At 41.6% G+C, this 19,483-nt stretch overlaps 1 protein-coding gene across 1 annotated transcript in view; it reads right to left on the reverse strand.

Annotated features, from left to right (window-relative positions):
• Nucleotides 1-19,483, reverse strand: part of Cped1 (cadherin like and PC-esterase domain containing 1) — a 269,733-nt gene that overhangs the window by 117,432 nt on the left and 132,818 nt on the right. The window contains exons 7-13 of the mRNA XM_032905260.1: nt 16,783-16,925; nt 15,165-15,237; nt 13,728-13,895; nt 12,536-12,640; nt 9,803-9,960; nt 6,258-6,328; nt 3,544-3,594 (exon numbers count right to left, since the gene is read on the reverse strand). Of these exons, the coding sequence (XP_032761151.1) occupies nt 3,544-3,594; nt 6,258-6,328; nt 9,803-9,960; nt 12,536-12,640; nt 13,728-13,895; nt 15,165-15,237; nt 16,783-16,925 (769 nt within the window). The remainder of the gene's footprint in view (nt 1-3,543; nt 3,595-6,257; nt 6,329-9,802; nt 9,961-12,535; nt 12,641-13,727; nt 13,896-15,164; nt 15,238-16,782; nt 16,926-19,483) is intronic.

Below are 19,483 nucleotides of genomic sequence, written 5' to 3' on the forward strand. Positions count from 1 at the left end.
CCTCGACTTTGAGGCACTGAGGGATATAACGAGGCTTCACTCAGTGTGGGGACCAGAAACCATCAATCACTACCTAGTACTCTAGTTCTGAGACCTACGTCTCCAAACAGCTACCTGTGTGCTCTAAACAATGAAAGTCGACATATGCATTTCTGTCTCTCGTTCTATGGGTTTTTCTGCCTGTGAGAGAAAAGCCATTCATCAAGTATAAGTTAAGAGGATAATAGTATCACAAATATAATGTAATTTCAGTTTGCAGAAAAGTCTTATTTTTAAAAAAAAAACCAGCAAGTCAATTTTGTTCACTCTCTCGCTGATTTGCACAAACTGCTTAATTTTACTTGACATTTGAAAAGAACCAGCCAACCAAAGATTGTTATCTGGCTGATATATAGGTAGACTTGATCTATAATATTAATAATCGGTCTCGGTTTGATTCATAAGAATATAAAGACAGAGGATTATAGCTCGCACTGAAAATAGTCATTGCCTTTAATTCAAATTTAACTGGTTCCTGATAGGGTACTGATTTTTAAAATCAAAGTCCCACCCACCCACCCACAGCATATTCTCTGTTCAAGGAATGGAGAAAAGCAGAGAGAAAGCAGGAGGTGAATAGTTATGGGATTTGATCCAAAAGAACGCTCTGACCCCAGCATAATCCTAAACAAGCAGGAGCTGTGATCAGCACCAGTTAGGGAGGGCTGAGGTGCCCAGGCACGAAGGCAGTATAGATATACTTTTGTGCTCAGAACCACTTGAATGAATGGCAAAGCAGTAAATTGTCCTATCAACATGAATCATAGGAGGTGCATTTTAACTTCTTAGGCTTTCTTTCTATTTTTATATACTTCATTTATTTCATTTGACACAAAGTCTTCCCAACACATCCCACTCTGGCCTTGAACTTGTGATCTTCTAGCCTTGGCCTTCCCGCTTCTGGGATGACAGGCATGCACCACCTTTATTGACCAAGAATATGCTTTTATGACAATTCACTGAGAATTAATTTCCTTTTGGTTTTTACTATTTTATGTTTCTTTTCATATTTCACGAAGTAGTCACTGTTTTCAAAGTGTGTTTATACTTTTTATAAATTGTACTTACCTCCACATAAGATGGAATAAATGGGCAGTTATTACCTTAAGCAAGATTTTAGTAAGACAGCCCGCCCCCCGTCCCCTGAGACCACCAAACTTTCCACCTCTGGGCTGCATCCAGGACCCTTACTTGAAGGTTGATTTATCTCTGACATCACTGCAACTGAATGAAGCTTGCTGCCTGTAAACACCTGGTGTGTCCTTGGCACCTCTCCCAGTCCAGTTCTAACTTGTCTCAGGCCAGCTTACCTTAGATCTGTGGAGAACCCAGCATGAGGGATGGCGGTAGCAGGCTGCTTAACCTATTTGGCAAGCATGCGTGGGAAAGCTGTTTGAAGGTTTGGCAGTTTTTAACGGGTTTCTTTTAACCATAGGATTTTACTGCTCTCTTGATAGATCGTCGTAACTCACACAGAACACGGGAAACGCTTATACTCTTGAAGATAACCCCACCTGGGCAGAAGCGTCTCCCGGTGGGTGCATTTTTAAATCTTATATCAGACTCATAAAAGTGGGGAGATTAATTGAAAAGATCCAGATAGAATGAATTTTTAATCAGGGAACAAACAATTTGAACAAAGCTGAAGAGGTTTTCTGACATCGTGCCCCTCCTCTGTGACACGTTGCCTGGGAACCGAAAGCCATGAGGTCATCCGGTGCAGGATACAGAAGCCCAGAGAGATTCGGGCCTTTCCAAGTTGCATTTAGCCCTGAGACTACTACCCCTGGATACACCCTAAAAATACTACTACTGACAGTTCTCCTCCTTTTCTCACAGAGCTGAGTTTCTGTTTTTCTTTTTAAATCATACTCCAAGCAGCAATGACCAGGGAGAAATAACCAGGTCTTGTAAGTGTGAGAGATCAGTAGTTGGGGGTCGAGTGGGGACACCTGCTCTCTTTCCCCTGTTAAATTCAGCAATACTTGAAAAGCTTTCAGTCCTTAATGGAATGCACTTTTTGGTTTCGTTAAACACTAATACTACTCAATCCCGCATGATATTTGAGGTGCTTGTTTTAAAGGGTTAAGTAATCACCAGTGTTTAGAAGGCAAACAAGTTAGATAGTATTAATTATAACTTTTATTTACAAAAACACTAAGCCTAAGTTTATACATTTATACACTCCAAAATATGTTTTCTCCTTCCTTCCTTCCTTCCTCCCTTCCTCCCTCCCTCCTTACCTACCTTCCTTCTTTCCTTCCTTCCTTCCTTCCTTCCTTTTTCTTTGCTTTTTACTTTCTTCGAGATATGGTTTCTTTCTCTTTGTAGAAAAAGTTCTTGGCTGTCCTGGAACTCTGTAGACCAGGCTGGTCTCAAATTCAGAGATCTCCGTGCCTCTGCCTCTGAGTGCTGGGGTAAAGGCGTGCACTACCATGGTCCAGAAGACAAGTTTGCTAACTGCGCATTGTAGCAAAAAGTATATGGATTGATAGATATGGATCTATTTGAGAGGGATATATTATAAAAGATAAACCTTCATTGGAGAGCTCTTATTCTTTAGTAATACAGGACAGTAAGAAATTTCACGACTCTGGAGAATTGGCTCGGTGGTTAAAAGCATCATACTGGCTGCTCTCCGAGAGGACCCAGGTTCCTTTCCTAGTGACTACACGGTGGCTCACAACCATTTGTAGTTTTGATTCCCTGAGTTATTAAAAAATGAGGGGACCCAAGACCCTCTCTGGCCTCCTCAAGCGTCATGCACTCAAGCAATGCACAGACACATTCAGGCAAAACACCCATATGTGCAAAATAACTAAGAATCATTTTTAAAAGAAAATTTAGGCACTTAGGATAAATCTGAAGGCCATAACCCACCTCAGCCATTTAATAGCTACATGATCTTGAAAGTCAACTGAACTCACTAAAAAAGATAGGTTTATAAAGCTAATGTAAGGAGATCCAACAGGATGAGCAAAATGATTTTCAAATTTAAGTTTTAAAGAGACATAAATTGCACGTATCGTTTTATTATGTTTAGTTAAAATTCATGGTGTCGTATGAAAATAAACTGAAAATTGAGTTTGAAATTCTCAGGTAGTATGAAGAGAGCTCAACTTAAGTACCCTCCATTACAGCAACTGCATAGGAAGGAAAGATTACTTCAGAATAGTGAGACTTCGAAGACGATGCGTAAACCAAATTCCACCCCTAATGTAAAGCCTTAAGATTCCTCGGGCCCCTAAACATGAGTCTTAGAAGTCACTGTCAAAAGACAACATACACACACATAATATTTGATACTAAAAAGCAGAATAAATGGAAATGAAATGCGGAAGTGATAGATATTAGCTTAACCAGAAATAAAACTTCTCGAAATTGACTTTAAAGAAACTAGCAGCCTAAAGACACCTGAGTAGGATAAAATGTTTATAGCTTTTCAAGGTTGGGTTGTGTCTAAACTTTGAGCTATACTATGGGAACGCTTCAATCTCAACTCACCATCGCTGCAATGTTTATCTTTATCTTCATACAAAACTTGTGGAACTGCAGCTGAAATTTTAAAAAAAGGGAAATTTAAATTTAAAAATAAAACTTTGAATTTAACGTAAAAATTAAGGGTTTCAATGACTAATCATCTCTCTGTGTGTCTGTCAGTTTCTGTCTGTCTCTCTGTCTTTCTGATTCTGTGGCTGAATGTCTCTGTCTCTGTGTCTCTGTCTCTCTCTGCCTCTCTATTTCCATCTCTCTGTCTCAGTGGCTTCCTCCCTCCTTTTCCCTCTCCCTCTCTTCCTCCTCCTCCTTCTCCCCCTCTTCCTCCCTCCTCCTCCTCCTCTTCCTCCTCCTCTTCCTCCTTTCTTCTTCTCCTCCTCCCCCTCCTCCTCCCTTCTTCCTCCTCCTCCTTTTCCTCCTCCTTCCCCCTCCTCCTCTCTCTCTCTCTCTCTCTCTCCTCTCCTCCTCTCTCTCTCTCTCTCTCTCTCTCTCCCTCGATCTGGAGTTCACTGACGAGCTAGTCTGACTACCCAGCAAAGCCCAAAGATATGCCTGTCTCTACTCATCCCTCTCTCTCCCAAGCTCTGGGGTTACTGATTTGAACCAGAATACCCAGAATTTTACTTGCATTCTAGAGATGCAACGTGGGCACTCAACGTACAAAAAGCAAGCACTTTGCTGTCCACTGTTCACCCCTCACCAACAAACATTTCTAAGTAAAGCTGACTGCTACAATACATCCATTCAGCTATTGAATTCAAAGCTCAAACAAGGAATTACTTCAAGTAGGAGAATATTGGAGAAACATCTTTACCCTAAAGGTAAACTATTACATTTTCTTCTAGTCCTGTGGTCCTATGCTATAATATCCTAAATTATTGGAGTGAAGACATTCTAATAGTATTTTTTTTCAAGTATCTGAATAACTAAACATCCATCTAAAAAGAAGTTCTAGTAGATATTTATGGACAAATGAATGCGTTAAACTATGCCGGATGCTTTAAAATATTCACTTGAAAAGAGAAAAAGAAGAGAGCAGTCGCTCTCGATCGTCATCTGCCCATTGCTAGGCCTGCCGATTTGCTTTGTTGAATTTGTACTTCTCAGACGAGTGTCCTTCAAACTCACTGATGGAACTTAAATCACTATTCTAGTTAGAAGGCTCAGTACAGCACCATGGAGAACCACAGTATTGGACTGGACTAAGGATATCCCTCGACAGGGAAAATAAAAACAGATTTTACTGGTGGACTGGGGGTGGGTGGGGTTGGGTACAGGAGGAATCAATTGTGTGGGGGGGGGGTTCCTGGGAGAAACAACACGAATTGGGGGCGTTTCCGGGATGAGATAGGAAACCCAGAGCAATGGAATCTATAAAAGTAACCCTAGCAAAAACTCCTAGCAATGGGGGACACAGAGCCCCAGCCAGTCCTCTGTAACTAGGCTAGGTCTTAAGCGAGGGGATTGGAATATCAATCCAGTCCCAAAACGTTCCACCTACAGTTTGTCCTGCCTGCAGTGTTCTGGGGCCAGAGACTAGCAGAACTGTCATCAAAAGGGCCAGAGAAACTTCATCCAGGAACGGATGGGAGCAGAGTCCCACAGGCAAGCATTAGGAGGAGCTCAGGGCATCCTGCAGAGGAGGGAGAGGAAGGATGGAAGGAACCAGAGGGATCAGGGACACCATATGAACATGGCCTACAGAACGAATCGACAGAAACGCATACGGGCTCCAGGAGATCAGGGAGACTGTAGGGGTCTGACCCAGCTCCTCGGAGTACATGCTATGGCTGGGTAGCTCGGTGTTCCTGTGAGACTCCTAGCAGTGGAAGCAGGGACTGTCTATGACTCTTTTGCCTGCATGTGGGACCCTTCTCCTGCTGGGTTTGCCTCGTCCAGCCTTGATGTGATAGCATGTGCCTGGTCTTACTGTAGCTTGTTATGCTGTGCTTGCTTAATGGCCTGGGAGGCCTGCTCTTTTCTCAGGGTGGAATGGGGGTGGGTCTGGGGGAGAGAGGGGTTTGAGAGGTGGGGGGACTATGGAAGGGGAAGGAGGAGAAATTGGAATCAAGATGTAATGGATAAGAGAAGACTATAAAAAACATCTAACTTTCGTCATACAAGAAGAAAATATTAAGGAAAACGATCCATCAGTATATCTGCTTCTTTTAACGAAGGAATCCCTGTTATAACCAGGACTTTGTCTAGTACTGTGTGGTTCTCAGTACTGACTGGGGCTGCACTGGATCTTCTAAGCAGAATTTTGGTTTAGGGTCCATCACTGAGTTTGAGAACGACACATATTCTTGATTACATTCTTAAAACAAATATTTAGCAGTTGGATTTCTGGTCTGTAAGGAGACATTTTATTTAACTAAATAATCTCTCCCCGTGCACTAAGGGTTGAGCCTAGAGCCTCTGCATACCAAGTGTGTGTTCTAGCACCGAGCGCTAAGGCTCCAAGAGTGACTTTTAAACCACACTTTCTAAGCTATCAAGTGTTCTAATGTAAGCATTCACCATACTTACGAGACTACTCACTTCCCCTCACTCTTCTCCTCTCTTTAAGAAGAAAAGCCCAATTTCGAGGAGAAAAATACCACTCCCTTGTTTAATTTTTGTTTTTGATTGCTAACGAATTTAACCATTTTAAACATGCTTTTTTTTGTTAGCCAGGAGCCACTTCTCTTTATGCTGTACTATGTAGAACGATATGCTTTTACCTTTTTTACTTTGGATGGCTTCCAATGACCTGTGTGGTTTCTCAACGGTCTGGTTCCTTGTTGAAGAATTCCTGCAAATACAGTATCAAGGGAGTCCAAGTCAACGAGGTGACACACTGTCCCTCAGCCCAGGTGAGCACAGTTATTTTGGCGGAGACCAGAAATGGTAGATTTCATTGCGCAACAGCCTCTCCAGCCTCCAGTGAGCTGGTGGCAATCTTATCACCTCTAATCAGTAAACGCACAGTTGAAGAAAACAAGTTCAAAAAAAAAAAAAGTTCACACTCTAGCGGAAAGTTGAGCAACCTCGGAAAGCCTGGATCCAACAGAGGTGATTCAAAAATGCACATTTTCACTGGGATCTCTGCCTAACATTCCATAGCTTTGAAGCCAAGAGCCTTGCAAGTCCTGAGGCACAGCCCCGAGAATGTACACAAAATTAGAGAAACGGGCGTGGCTATAGGAAACAACTGGTGCTGCCAAAGTGTGTGCTCTTACCCTCCCTGGTAACCACAGAGATGGCAAGGGCTGTTTATATCTTGGCATGATCACTTCGCTTTCTGGGTTGTAGAAGTAACCAAAGGCTCGGCTGGATGAACCTTCGAGTCCTGAAAACTGGAACTAAAACAACCTAAAGTGCAATCAGAAACTTGTCCGGTCTGGATAATAGAGAACACGGGGCACTGTGGTCTCCAGCCCTGGACGTGTCTTTCCTGTGTTATGATGCTGTGTTGTCTGTCACCCCATTAAAGTGGAGCTAATAAGTAGTATTTGCTGTCCTCAGGAACACTGTGAGGAGACCATGGAATGCTAGCGCCAGGAACTGGGCTGAGCGGCGCAGAGGTCAGCAAGGCATCCCAGAAGCAGCGGGAAGGAAGTCTTAAAACAAAAGAAAACAACCAAAAACAAACAAACAAAAAAACCAACAACAACAACAACAAAAAAAAAAAACCCTGATGCATTAAAAAGATTTCTCTGACTGCCAACTAGTATTTCTCTCATTGTCTAAAGCCCATTCTCCCTTCGTGTACATATCAAAATGGAGGCAAAGCTGCAATGATTCCTTCCAAGGAATGGAGTAAACAAATAAAGGATCCGTGGCAGAAGACGGGAAGTTTTTTGATGGTGGTGAGATTTTCAGTTGTTTGTTTATTTTTGTAATGTTGAGGATCCAACCCAGGGCTCTCTACTCAGTCAAAATCTCTCCACTACATAGGTAAATTTAGATGAGGTCTAGATTGAAAACAAAAACCTAAGAATGTTTCATGAAGAAGGACTTCATTCAAGAGATACAGCCCTGAAATTCACACGACCTGAGTTGTGGAAGCGTGGCTGTCTTAAAGGAGTGAGAGCTTGTACACAAAAGCATGGTGCACTCCTTCCTCGGATGTCTTGGTGGATAAATCATCTTGAATTTGTATTTCCACAGAGCAAAGCCCATATACTACTTTATTTTCAGGAGCGTGAAAATTAAGGAAGATTCCTACACCACTTATACTGAGCCCTTGGGTCTCACGCATAATGTCGCCCACCACCGCTGATGTTCTAACTCCATTTTCTCACCCCATTGCCACGCTACAAGCAAATGCTCTCTCTGTGTTTCTGAGGAAACATGAAGTCATTCGATCCAAGGGCTGAAGAAAAGTGCAGAACAAAGGTTGTTCTGTATGTGTGTTCTGAAGGTCAGTATGCCTGTATTGGTGTTAGCCTGATGTTTAAGCTGCTGATCTGCCTTAGAACCTTATTCTCCCTCACATTTATAGGAGAAGTAGGATCCTCCTTGCAATAAAGCGTGAATGATCATGAAATATGCAGACCCCCTGCTAAACTGTTAAAGATAATTTAAGCTGAGTACTGCAGAGACATTTCTAGGAGCTTAATTGCTGCTTGACTTTTGATAAATATCAGAAATAAACTTCTGTCCTTTAATATAGAGAGCTCGTTTTTGTCCATATATGGCTCTCCTTATAAAAAAAAAAAAAAAAAAAAAAGCACCCTCACCAAAGTTGCTAAAATGGCCCCTGAGTGGCACAGGAACACAAACGGGTACACTGCTTCTCATCACCTATCGGTACCTCGGTGTGAGACACACAGAGTCTTTCTTAGGTAATCCTCTTGGAATACTACAAGGTAGGCAGCCTACGTCATAATCGCACGCAAAGAAACTGAGTTTTAAAGGACTCACTTTGCCCACTGTCATCAATAAACTAGAACGCTGGGAATGTTTGATCCATCTTTGTGCAGTTCAGAATGGTTCCTATCCTTTATAATTATGCTCGCCAGTGACCACTATTACGTTTCTTTAAGGCAAGAGAATTCAGTCTTCTCACTTTAATCAGGGGGTTGTCGAACCTGGTCGTATATGAGGAGCTGGAAATAACTTGGCCAGGGAATAGATGTTCTAAAGCTTGCAAGTCTCTGGAGGGAACTTACTGAATGTTGAAGTCAACACAAGCAGGCTCCTTGGGGATTCGTGCCTGTTCCTCGTGTATCTATACTGATGTACGGGTCAGTCTTGGATGTTAGAGTGAGGGTTAAGTGTGAAAGGTGGCTTTACATTGTAGTGTTTAAAACAACTTTCAAGCACACAAGGAAAACCTCCTTTGACTTATTGAGGGAATCAAGCCAAGGCTACCGAGCTTTTGCAATCAAAGTGAATGTTAACAGTGGGAGAAGTTCTAAGAAGTCCTCAGATCCACGGCCACTTGTATCTTTAATTCCAAGTGAGTTTCTTTCAGTCACTGTCTCCTGACACAGAAGGGAATAAAGGACAAGGGAACATTGCTGAAGCTATTCCCAACAGTGACTGGAAGGGACATAAATGAGTGTCATGTCCCTTGGTCTTTCATCTCCCTGGGAGGCTTAGGTCTAATTCTGTTTTCCTGGCAGTAGAAAAATCAAATGCTCTCTTAATTCTATCCATATTAAAGAACAGCAAACTTTAAGTGCATTCCCTTTGCCAGCTTCTAGAGACATTACTATCTCACCTGCCTGTCCCCTCATTGGCTGCCTCCCCTTAAAGTAGAAACGAAGATGGGAAAGTAAATCAAACCAAATAAAGCCCAGTATAGATTTATAAAATCAGATTATTTTTATTCATAATAAAGTCATGCCTTTCTAATTCCCAAATAAATGTGCCTGCTGTATCTAGCTTCAGGATGATGGATGGCTCAAAACACAGCCCCTGTCAAATCTTGCAGATGCTCCGGTAATCCAAAGGTACGGATCACACGGTGAAACGATACTAGAATGTTTAATTTTTAAACATTACTTTGTTATGGAGTCACATCTTCGTTTGAAACTGTTTTTTTTTTTTTTTTTTTTTTTTTTTTTTTTTTTTTTTTTTTTTGTTACAGGGTCTGATGACCACCAGAACCATTATGGTTTCAGTACTTGAAAGTCATTTATTTTCCAGACCATGAATTTTTGGGCGTACTTCTTTTTTTTTTCTCCTGCTCGCTTTAATGTAGGCAAAGCCTTTTGAAATCAATCTTTTAGACTTCAGATTTCTTGGATTGCACAATTCACATTTGTGGCTCTCTTACCATTCCAGTGGATGTAGCTGTGCCTTTTTATTCACGAGCCAAAATTGTTCAAATACATTTAAAAGAGACCAGTAGTGGGACAGGACTGAGCCAGGAGTTGCCGGATCATAAAATTCACCCATCAGAGACTGAATCCCAGGAACAGTGGATGGGAAGAGCTGAGAAGAAATGTTCAAAGAAAACATCAGCAGAACAAAACAGATCAGCTGAAACTTTGAAACATAATTTAGATGGTAGTATTATGGATACTAATTATATTTTAGTTGGATATTGTTTGGTCAAGCAATTGTTTATTAAAAACCTGCTGGTCATAGGCTGGGATGATAACACAGTTGCAATGAAAGCATAAAGACCTCAGTTAGATCTCCAGATGCTACAAGAAAGCCAAGCATGACTTCATTCAGAATGCAGCACGGGAGGCAGAGACTCATGGACCCCCTGAGCTCACTGAACAGCTAGCCCAGCCTACTTGATGAGTCCTGGGCCAATCAGAGACTGTCGCAGAAAACAAGGCAGAAGGCACATGCGGAGTGACAGCTGGTGTCGTCTTCTGACCGATGTATTTACTAGATACACTTACTCTTGTACACAGCCATGCTCACACACACTCACAGAGAGAGAGAGAGAGACAGACAGAGAGAGAGAGAGAGACAGAGACAGAGACACAGAGAGAGAGACAGAGAGACAGAGAGACAGAGACAGAGAGACAGAGACAGAGAGACAGAGACAGAGAGACAGAGACAGAGAGACAGAGACAGAGAGACAGAGACAGAGAGACAGAGACAGAGAGACAGAGACAGAGAGACAGAGAGACAGAGACAGAGACAGAGAGACAGAGAGACAGAGACAGAGACAGAGACAGAGACAGAGACAGAGAGACAGAGACAGAGAGACAGAGACAGAGAGACAGAGACAGAGACAGAGAGACAGAGACAGAGACAGAGAGACAGAGACAGAGAGACAGAGACAGAGAGAGAGAGAGACAGAGAGAGACAGAGACAGAGAGAGAGACAGAGAGAGAGAGAGAGAGAGAGAGAGAGAGAATCTATTGGTCACTATTATAATTTAAATTTTGGTACTAAAGGTTGCTTTTAAATGCATTATGGAAGTAATTGATGATCACATTTCTAAATGAAGTCACTTTTTTCTCCCCTTTCAGTGACTATAAATAGGTCTCTCCTTTCCAGCAATCGAAACCTGAAAAAAGCTTAGTAACAGAGGAAGTCAGGCAGTGGGGAAATAAAAAAGTCCCTTTGTGCTACAGGCAGGTTATGCCAGGGTGAGAACTATGAATCTCACAAAAAAGAGGAAATTGGTTATCTTGTTTCTGCGCTGAATCAAGAAATTGAGGATTAGCCTTGTTTCTTTACTTCTCTTGTTCCCACAGAGGCCGTCTGCCTCTCAGTGTTTTGAGTGACGAATTCCTACATTTGAGTGGGTGTCTAAACCATTGAGCTAGACTGTCATTTAATGCATGCGAACTAATTAAAATAATAAGTATATTGGCTACATTGTCTTGGATTCATCAGGTTACTCTCAGTCCTCCATAGCATAAGGCTAAATTGCATAAAATACGTCAGGCTTTTATTGGTGAGCTTGGTCAACTGGTTACAACTTGAATAAGTAGTGTGTATATACAGGTTGAAAAAAACTATAAGAAATGTTTGAACCTTGTATCAAGTTAGTAACTCAACAATTAACTTTAAATACTATTTTAACATGGCTTTATAGAAAGAAATATCAAATAAGATACAAAGTAATTATATTCTATAGTCTACATTAGTGGCAGAAATGGAAGAAAGCACACTGGACATGGACAGTCATATGTAACCACTTAAGCTTTGATATTGACCAATAAATTGTTGAGCCTCAAAAGTACCAGGGTGAGGAAAACATGTCCTCTGACAGGTTGAAACCAGTAAGAGCTGCTCCCAGTAAGCTATTCATGTACCCTCTATTGACTCTTGCAATATTGTAACTACCAATGAAGATTAGGCTGTTTTTCCCAGCCAACTATCAGACTGAGCACGAGACCCCAAAGGAGGAGTTGGGGAAAGGACTGTTACAACCCCACAGGAAGAACAACAATATCAACCAAACAGATCCCACAGAGCTCTCAGGGACTTAACCAACAACCAAAGAGTACACATGGAGGGACCCATGGCTCCAGCTGCATGTGTAGCAGAGGATGGCCTTATCTGACATCAATGGAAGGTCCTGGGAAGGCTCGATGCCTCAGTGTAGGGGAATGTAGGGGGAGTGGGGGATGGGATTAGGGGGTTGTGAAGGGGAAACCTGCGAAGGGGAATAACATTTGGAATGTAAATAAATAAAATAACCAATAAAAAGATTAGGCTGTTTTAAAAGTCTTATTATGTTAAATTATATTTAATTTTGCTCAAAAAGGGTAATAAAAATAACAAATATTCGTTCCTTGTACATGCCCCAAAGCTAAAAATGAAATGCCCCTTAGAAAAATATCAGCATCTTTCCCCAGAAGACCATGACAGCTACTGTGATGTCATTTCCTTCACCTCTGGTAAATTCCATATCATTAGCAAACTCTTAAAGCAAATCATACACATCTTCCCAAAAGAGCAAAAATAGCTTACAAAAGGGTTGTAAAGAAATATCTGTGTGTGATTTGAAGGGGAAAATCGGGCAATTTATGGCTAATCTATTAATATCATAATGTCAGTCACCAAGCGGAAAGAAATGTCACTTTTGTTTTACCAGTTGGAATTGTCCCAGACTCCCAAGTTCCTTTACAAAAGTCCTAATTGAGTGAATTTCCTCTAACGACAGGCACTGATTTAACTCCTTCTGATACTTTCCATCCTAGAAAGGAGGAAAAAAAAAGCCTTCAGAGACCAGGAACCAATCAAATCATCTTTCCTCACGCCTGCTCAATAAATCGACCAAACTCTGTAACAGCTAAACTTACTAAAGTTATAGAATTCATTGAAATGATAAGTTGTCACAACACTATCCATCCAAACATTTAAAAAAATATCATGCTTGATAAGAGCGACTGTCTGAGCTAAGCCTACGGAGCCTTGGTAGTAAGGTCAGGGGGGGTGAGTGCAGGAGACAGAATGCATGGGACAAAAGTTTGGGAATGCAAGATTTCCCTTGGACCTTCTGAGCTCTAGAGGCTAAAACATCAAAGTGTTTCTGCACAGGAAGTCCCGGTGTGGAACCACACAGGTGGAGGGCTTCATAGACTTGCGAGCACACCTACCAGCCCAGGTTTCCCAGCATGCATTTGCTTCCTAGTGTGTCCCTGAGATCGAGCGACTTTCTGGGAAGAGGCGTGTATGACAGGCACTATGAGTACCTTTGTGAGAGCTTTTACATTCTCCTCTTCCAAATTCTCCAAATACGGGGTTCCAAAATACACATGGAGGGGGTATAATACTATGATAACCTGTTCAGATTTTTTTAGTGTATAAAACCATTGTGCTAGTCTGCCATAAAAAAATCAGCACGAGTCTGAAACACTCCACCCTGGTTGTCAGCATCTAGCCAAATGTTAACAGACATGAATATTTAAGCAAATTAATGTTTTAATTCAATTTCTCTGGAGTCTTCCTGGAGTAACCTGGCATCCTAGATGGTCTTCAAAGCGTTCTAAGAGTCTTTGTAAAGTGTTCTAAAATGTATAAACGTCTATCATTGTTTCAAAATATCTATAAACATTCTTTGACTACCACAAACTTTTTATGTCATTTTCTTCATAACCCTTCACACTCACACTGAGTCAATATGAAATGATGTTGGTCCTTAGGTCGGAGGGAAAAAATCCAGAAGCTCACAATAATCGGTAACAATTATAAATTAATTTCAAGTAAAGTATTTATCAAATTGCACAATAAAAATAACCAGTGGCTGAAAACCACTTGTCAGTGTTCGAGTGTGGGCTTACCACAGATGCACCTGCCCTCTCAGGCCTCTGCAGCATCTCAGAAACCACGGGAAGGGAAGACGCATTGGAGAAGAGGAAGTCGAAAGTATCCCTTAAGAGGATTCTTTCCGTATTTTGGTCCTCTACGTGGAGATTCTCATCATCGTGAAATTTTAAACGCTCGTGTACCTTGAAGGGAGAGAGGTAGAGGAGGAGACAGCACAGTGAACGGAGCTCTGATTTATTTCAGGTTGGATTGTAGACCAGAGCTGCCATCTAGTGGTCTTTTCGGGGCTAACAGTTTTGTAAACCTGAAGACCGCTTCTGATGAGAGAATACACCATTCTTTCAAGGTAAAGGAGCCTGAGTCAAATTCTTTATATCTCATGTCTATTTCTCCACGGACAATATACATGTCCTCTTTTCCAAAACACGAGTTTTTTAAATATCTACTATTACAGTTGAAAAGTGAATGGCCACTTAAAGATTTCATAATATTAAAAATTTTACAGATGAATCTTAAAACTGCAAGCAAATATAGTTTGAGAAAAAAGAAATACTGGTGGAGTTGAACTCTGGTTACCCATTAGATTGTTGTGTTTCCTGTTCCTTCCCACTTTATAGCCCAATAGACAGCTTTTTTTTAATAAGTTAACAATTTTAAAAATTTTTACCACTGAAGGCTGTTTAGAAGAAAAATATGCTAAGGAGAGGTGATCTGAAAGAGTTATAACTCAAAGCAAACTTAAAAAAAACCGCACATTTATATATACATGTACCAGAGACATATTTTTAAAAATACATGGGCATTTTATGCTTTTAGATTAAAATTTAAAAATAATTTATTTGTATTGATAGGATGAAATCTACAACCCAGTGTATTCCAGGCAAGAATTCTGTCACGGAGCAGTCTGTCTAGTCCCCATGGACTTCTTAATTAAAATGTACACCGGGGAGGCTGGGGAGATGGCTCAGTGGTTAAGAGCACTGATTGTTCTTCCAGAGGTCCTGAGTTCAATTCCCAGCACCCACACGGTGGCTCACAACCATCTGTAATGGGATCAACGTCCTCCTCTGGTGTGTCTGAAGACAGCAACAATATAGTCAGTCATATATATAAATTTAAAAAAAATTTTTTTAAAGTAGACAAGGACAGAGCTATCTTTTCAGGATACCACGCAAGCCCCTGCGTCATCTTCTGTTGGTTATTATTGATGTGCCCCGCTTTTCTTCATGAATTAATACCATCTTTGTTCATGGATTGGAGGGAACTATAGGGAACTCTGTGTTTGTCCCACTGTGTCTGCAATGGTCGTCCAAGTTCACAGACTCCGCCCTTGTTAAGAACACCATGGGCACATGAACCTGGAGTGACTTCAAGGCACGTTATTCTTAATCAGCTGGTAACTGTGAAACCCGCTCCCACCCCAGCACACGCTCTTCGTTCTGCACACTCACCTGCAGCACCACAGGATTCCCCGGATCTCCATAACCAATGTCAAAGGTCATAAGCTGAAAGCAGTGCCTACATCTGGAAGGAGAAGCCGTGAGTTAGCTACACTTACCCTGCCGTCATAGCATTGCTAATGATTGATACCATTCAGCTTCAGTGAGTAAAGAGGTCAGCGGCGTGGGCAGTAGAGAATTCCGCGAAATGGGTTGTGGGTTCGAATCTCCTTTGCTCAGTGAAGACATTGCAAATCTGCCTCCGTTCTCCATGACCCGCTAAGGTAACCATGATGTTAATCCCTGAGAACCTTACTACGGGGAGCAGTCTCCAAGGCCACCATGCCTCACACTGATATGTGCAGACTGAGCACCTCTCTCTTGTTGGAAAATGGGAGTTAGCATCTCCTTAGAATAAGGAAAAGAAGCTATAGTCAAAGGAGCTGAGGTGTGAGAGTAGAGGTGGCCAAGTTCTGTTTTCTAGAGCTTTGGTCTCTTCCTCAGCATTTTGAAATCATAAGGATGTTTGAGAACAAAGTGTGTCACGTCTAGGTAAAGTTATACACAGCCAATACTTTAGTATATTTGATGAAACTATTTTTTTTTTTATTAACTTGAATATTTCTTATATACATTTCGAGTGTTATTCCCTTTCCCGGTTTCCGGGCAAACATCCCCCTCCCCCCTCCCCTTCCTTATGGGTGTTCCCCTCCCCACCCTCCCCCCATTGCCGCCCTCCCCCCAACTGTCTAGTTCACTGGGGGTTCAGTCTTAGCAGGATCCAGGGCTTCCCCTTCCACTGGTGCTCTTACTAGGATATTCATTGCTACCTATGAGGTCAGAGTCCAGGGTCAGTCCATGTATAGTCTTTAGGTAGTGGCTTAGTCCCTGGAAGCTCTGGTTGCTTGGCATTGTTGTACATATGGGGTCTGAGCCCCTTCAAGCTCTTCCAGTTCTTTTTTCTCTGATTCCTTCAACAGGGGTCCTGTTCTCAGTTCAGTGGTTTGCTGCTGACATTCGCCTCTGTATTTGCTGTATTCTGGCTGTGTCTCTCAGGAGCGATCTACACTTCTGCACTTCTTTGCTTCATCCATCTTGTCTAATTGGGTGGCTGTATATATATGGGCCACATGTGGGGCAGGCTCTGAATGGGTGTTCCTTCAGTCTCTGTTTTAATCTTTGCCTCTCTCTTCCCTGCCAAGGGTATTCTTTAAAGGTGGCCACAGTTTCAAAATAATTTTAGGATCCAAGAACAAGCTTGGAGACTCAGCACTTAGGAAGTGGAGGCAGGGGAATCATAAGTCAGAGGCTAGTGTAGGTTGCAAAGTAAGATTGCTATGATGAGGACAACGATGATGATGGTGATGATGGTGGTGGTGGTGGTGGTGATGATAATGATGAACCCTATTTTATTAATTTTCACTATTTAGATACAAAAAATAGCATGTAACAAACTCTGAAGTTTTAGATTCTGTAAATCAGTCCCTGCATGCTTAAAAGATCATATTATAATATACTGACATACAATTTCCAAGTACTATCTACTTTCAACGATTAAGTTTTTCACTAATAAATTTTAGAATCTCCCTCCCTCCCTGTCTATCTCTGTCTGTATCTGTCTCTCTCTCACCTATGAAAGGTCTTTGGTCCCAGAGTAGATGAGTCACTAAACACCTCAGCTACCAACAGCAGCTTGCTAATGGCTTCCTTCAGGCTGTCCAGGGCTTGCAGAGGTGAACTGGTCCTCAGGAATGTCTCAAAAAACATCTGCAGCTGTGAAAGAAGAAAAAAAATTGATATGGCAAAATAAATTTTCGTCTTCGTATTGTTTCCGAGGGAAGTGATAGGAAGTGATCCTTTAGGCTAGGTCTCCATGTCAACTTCAAAAAAAAAAAAACATTTTAAATAGAAAAACGTGAGAGTCTAAGATTTAAACATTTTTCAATTTAAGTCACAAAGAAGAGAAAGGTTCAAATACCTTGCAACTTATCCTCTAAGTTCCTTTCCTTATAGTATGGACTCATCAGAAGGAAACGTGCACCTAAAGTAGTGTGGGGGTTGCGATCTGAGCTCTGTGGCTTGACGTGTGGTTCTATCAGTAAGGAGAGTGGACTTCCCAACCTCTCCCTAAACTTGTTTCCTTACTTTGCACCGAGGCTAATACCCACTCACGAGAGAGCTGTGCACCCAACATGGGAACAATAAAAAGCTATTGGAAAAACAGTATAAACGATGAAATTCAAATATTTGGTTTTTTTTTAACTGCCCCATTTTCTGCCCATATCAGAATAAAAACATCATTTCAAAGTTGTTTCCCTTCATCTCATTTTTCTCTGGGAGCAATCTAGACAGGCAGGGAGCAAGCTGAGCGAGTCACAGGACTGGGGCAACATTTTCACCTGAGCTTTCCTGTGCTGGAGAGGATGGGTGGCATTAGGGAAGAGAAGACGCTAAGCATCTATGCCTTCCTCTGGACAACACCGTTAGCCTCACAAGAGGCTGTCCTTGTTCACTTAAATGTTAAGAGTCATCAGACAGAGCTACCTTTTGAAGATGCTTAGCCTTAAATTTCATGTCAATATTTTTCAAAAATATAAACTGAGTCTCATTGAGTCGCAGACTTTCTCTAGACAAACATGGGCTTTCAGGGATAAAGAACAAAAAATATTTTTTGAAAAAACAGGCAGCAGGCATTTGATGAATGCTTTTGGAAGAAGAGCCGAAACCTGTCACAACTGCAGAGGCTCACACGCGGAAAACATCCGTCATGATGATCATGAAGGACAAAGGCTGGCAGAAGTCATCGATGGAAAACGGTCACCCTATCTTTAAAATATGCCAGCGAAATTCCCCAACATAAACCACAAAATACCGAGACTATAAACTTTTACAAGCCAAAACCAGAAACCTAGCGAGACCAGACATTAAGACCCGAAGAACATATCATCAACATCTGGCAATTGAGGTATTTTTCTGTTTTACTTAGGCAAATGAATGGAGTAATCGTATAATTAAAAGAAAACAAATTAATGCTAACAGTAAGATCGTTAACATCCATGAGTCAAATTAGAATAACATTGCACGTTTCTAAATAAAAGCAATATAAATGTCACTTCGTTCACCATCGCATATAGGAGAAGTTGCTAATGACATTCGTGAATTCTTTCCACATATATGTCACCTGAATGTCACTCAGTTTAAAGTTAATGATATAGCAAGGTTGAAAAGCTCTGCTTAGCATATATGATGTACAAGACTGAGTGTCAAATGGCAGCCTCCAAACGGGAGCATGGCAAATTAGTATTTGGGGTTTGTATTTACTCCTCTAATGATGCTTTCTCCATGAATAACTAAACAGTCAACAGTGGGCACAAAGCCTATTCAGTTAATCCATTCCCACTTTGGGTGAGATTTCTATCTGTAGAAAGCATGTGTCCTGTGACTTGGGGACACGTTTCACGGCACCGTGCTTATACTCCAACTCTGGCTCTGTGCCGCACGGACACTTCATGGAATTAGTAGTTTCTGTTCTGTTTACTTATTGCACTTACTCAGTGCAATGTTGACAAACATCACGTGTCAGAAATAAAAAGAGAACTATCAAGTATTTGTGTGTGTGTGTGTGTGTGTGTGTGTGTGTGTGTGTGTGTGTGTGTGTGTGTGATCAATCTGCAGCAAGTCTCCCAGACAAGGCATAATACATTTAATATTCCCCATAACTGAATCACTTAGACTAAATGAGCAACTAATTCCTGTTTCTGTTTTTACTGCAAACAACTAGGCTAATGGTATTTTCTTTGTCAAATTATCTGGGATCTGGGCACCTCTGGGCAGTCAGCTGCACAATGACATGTGCCTGATGACCTCATCAGAATTATCCGGTTAGAGACAGTTCGATGTCAGTACCTGAAAAACCTTTCAGTCGGAAGATGTCATGTCTCCGCCACAAATCCAAGAAGGAGCAATGTTAACATCACCTTGATGCCCATCCGAAACATGGGAACACAACCTAAGTATGAAGCAGACTCTTCTGTCCTAGAATGATGGATGACACCTTTTCCCTAAAAACTCAACTCTTCAAAAATGTAGGTGTGGTGGTGTACACGTTTGATCATCAGGCAGAACGAGGCAGATCATCTTGAGGACCCCTTGGGTTACATAGTTCATTTACAGCCATCGTAGGCTACAGAGTGAGACCCAGGTCTCAAAAAACCCAAGTCAAAGCAGGCGAGGACAGCGACAGAATGAGTAAAGCATCTCAAAAGGTGACACTGTTTTACAGACTACTCATTTTCCTGTCTGTGCAACGACACCCAAACTTAGTGCTAAGT

The sequence above is a fragment of the Rattus rattus genome, chromosome 6 (genome assembly GCF_011064425.1).
Source record: "Rattus rattus isolate New Zealand chromosome 6, Rrattus_CSIRO_v1, whole genome shotgun sequence".
In the NCBI taxonomy this organism is placed as follows: Eukaryota; Metazoa; Chordata; class Mammalia; order Rodentia; family Muridae; genus Rattus; species Rattus rattus.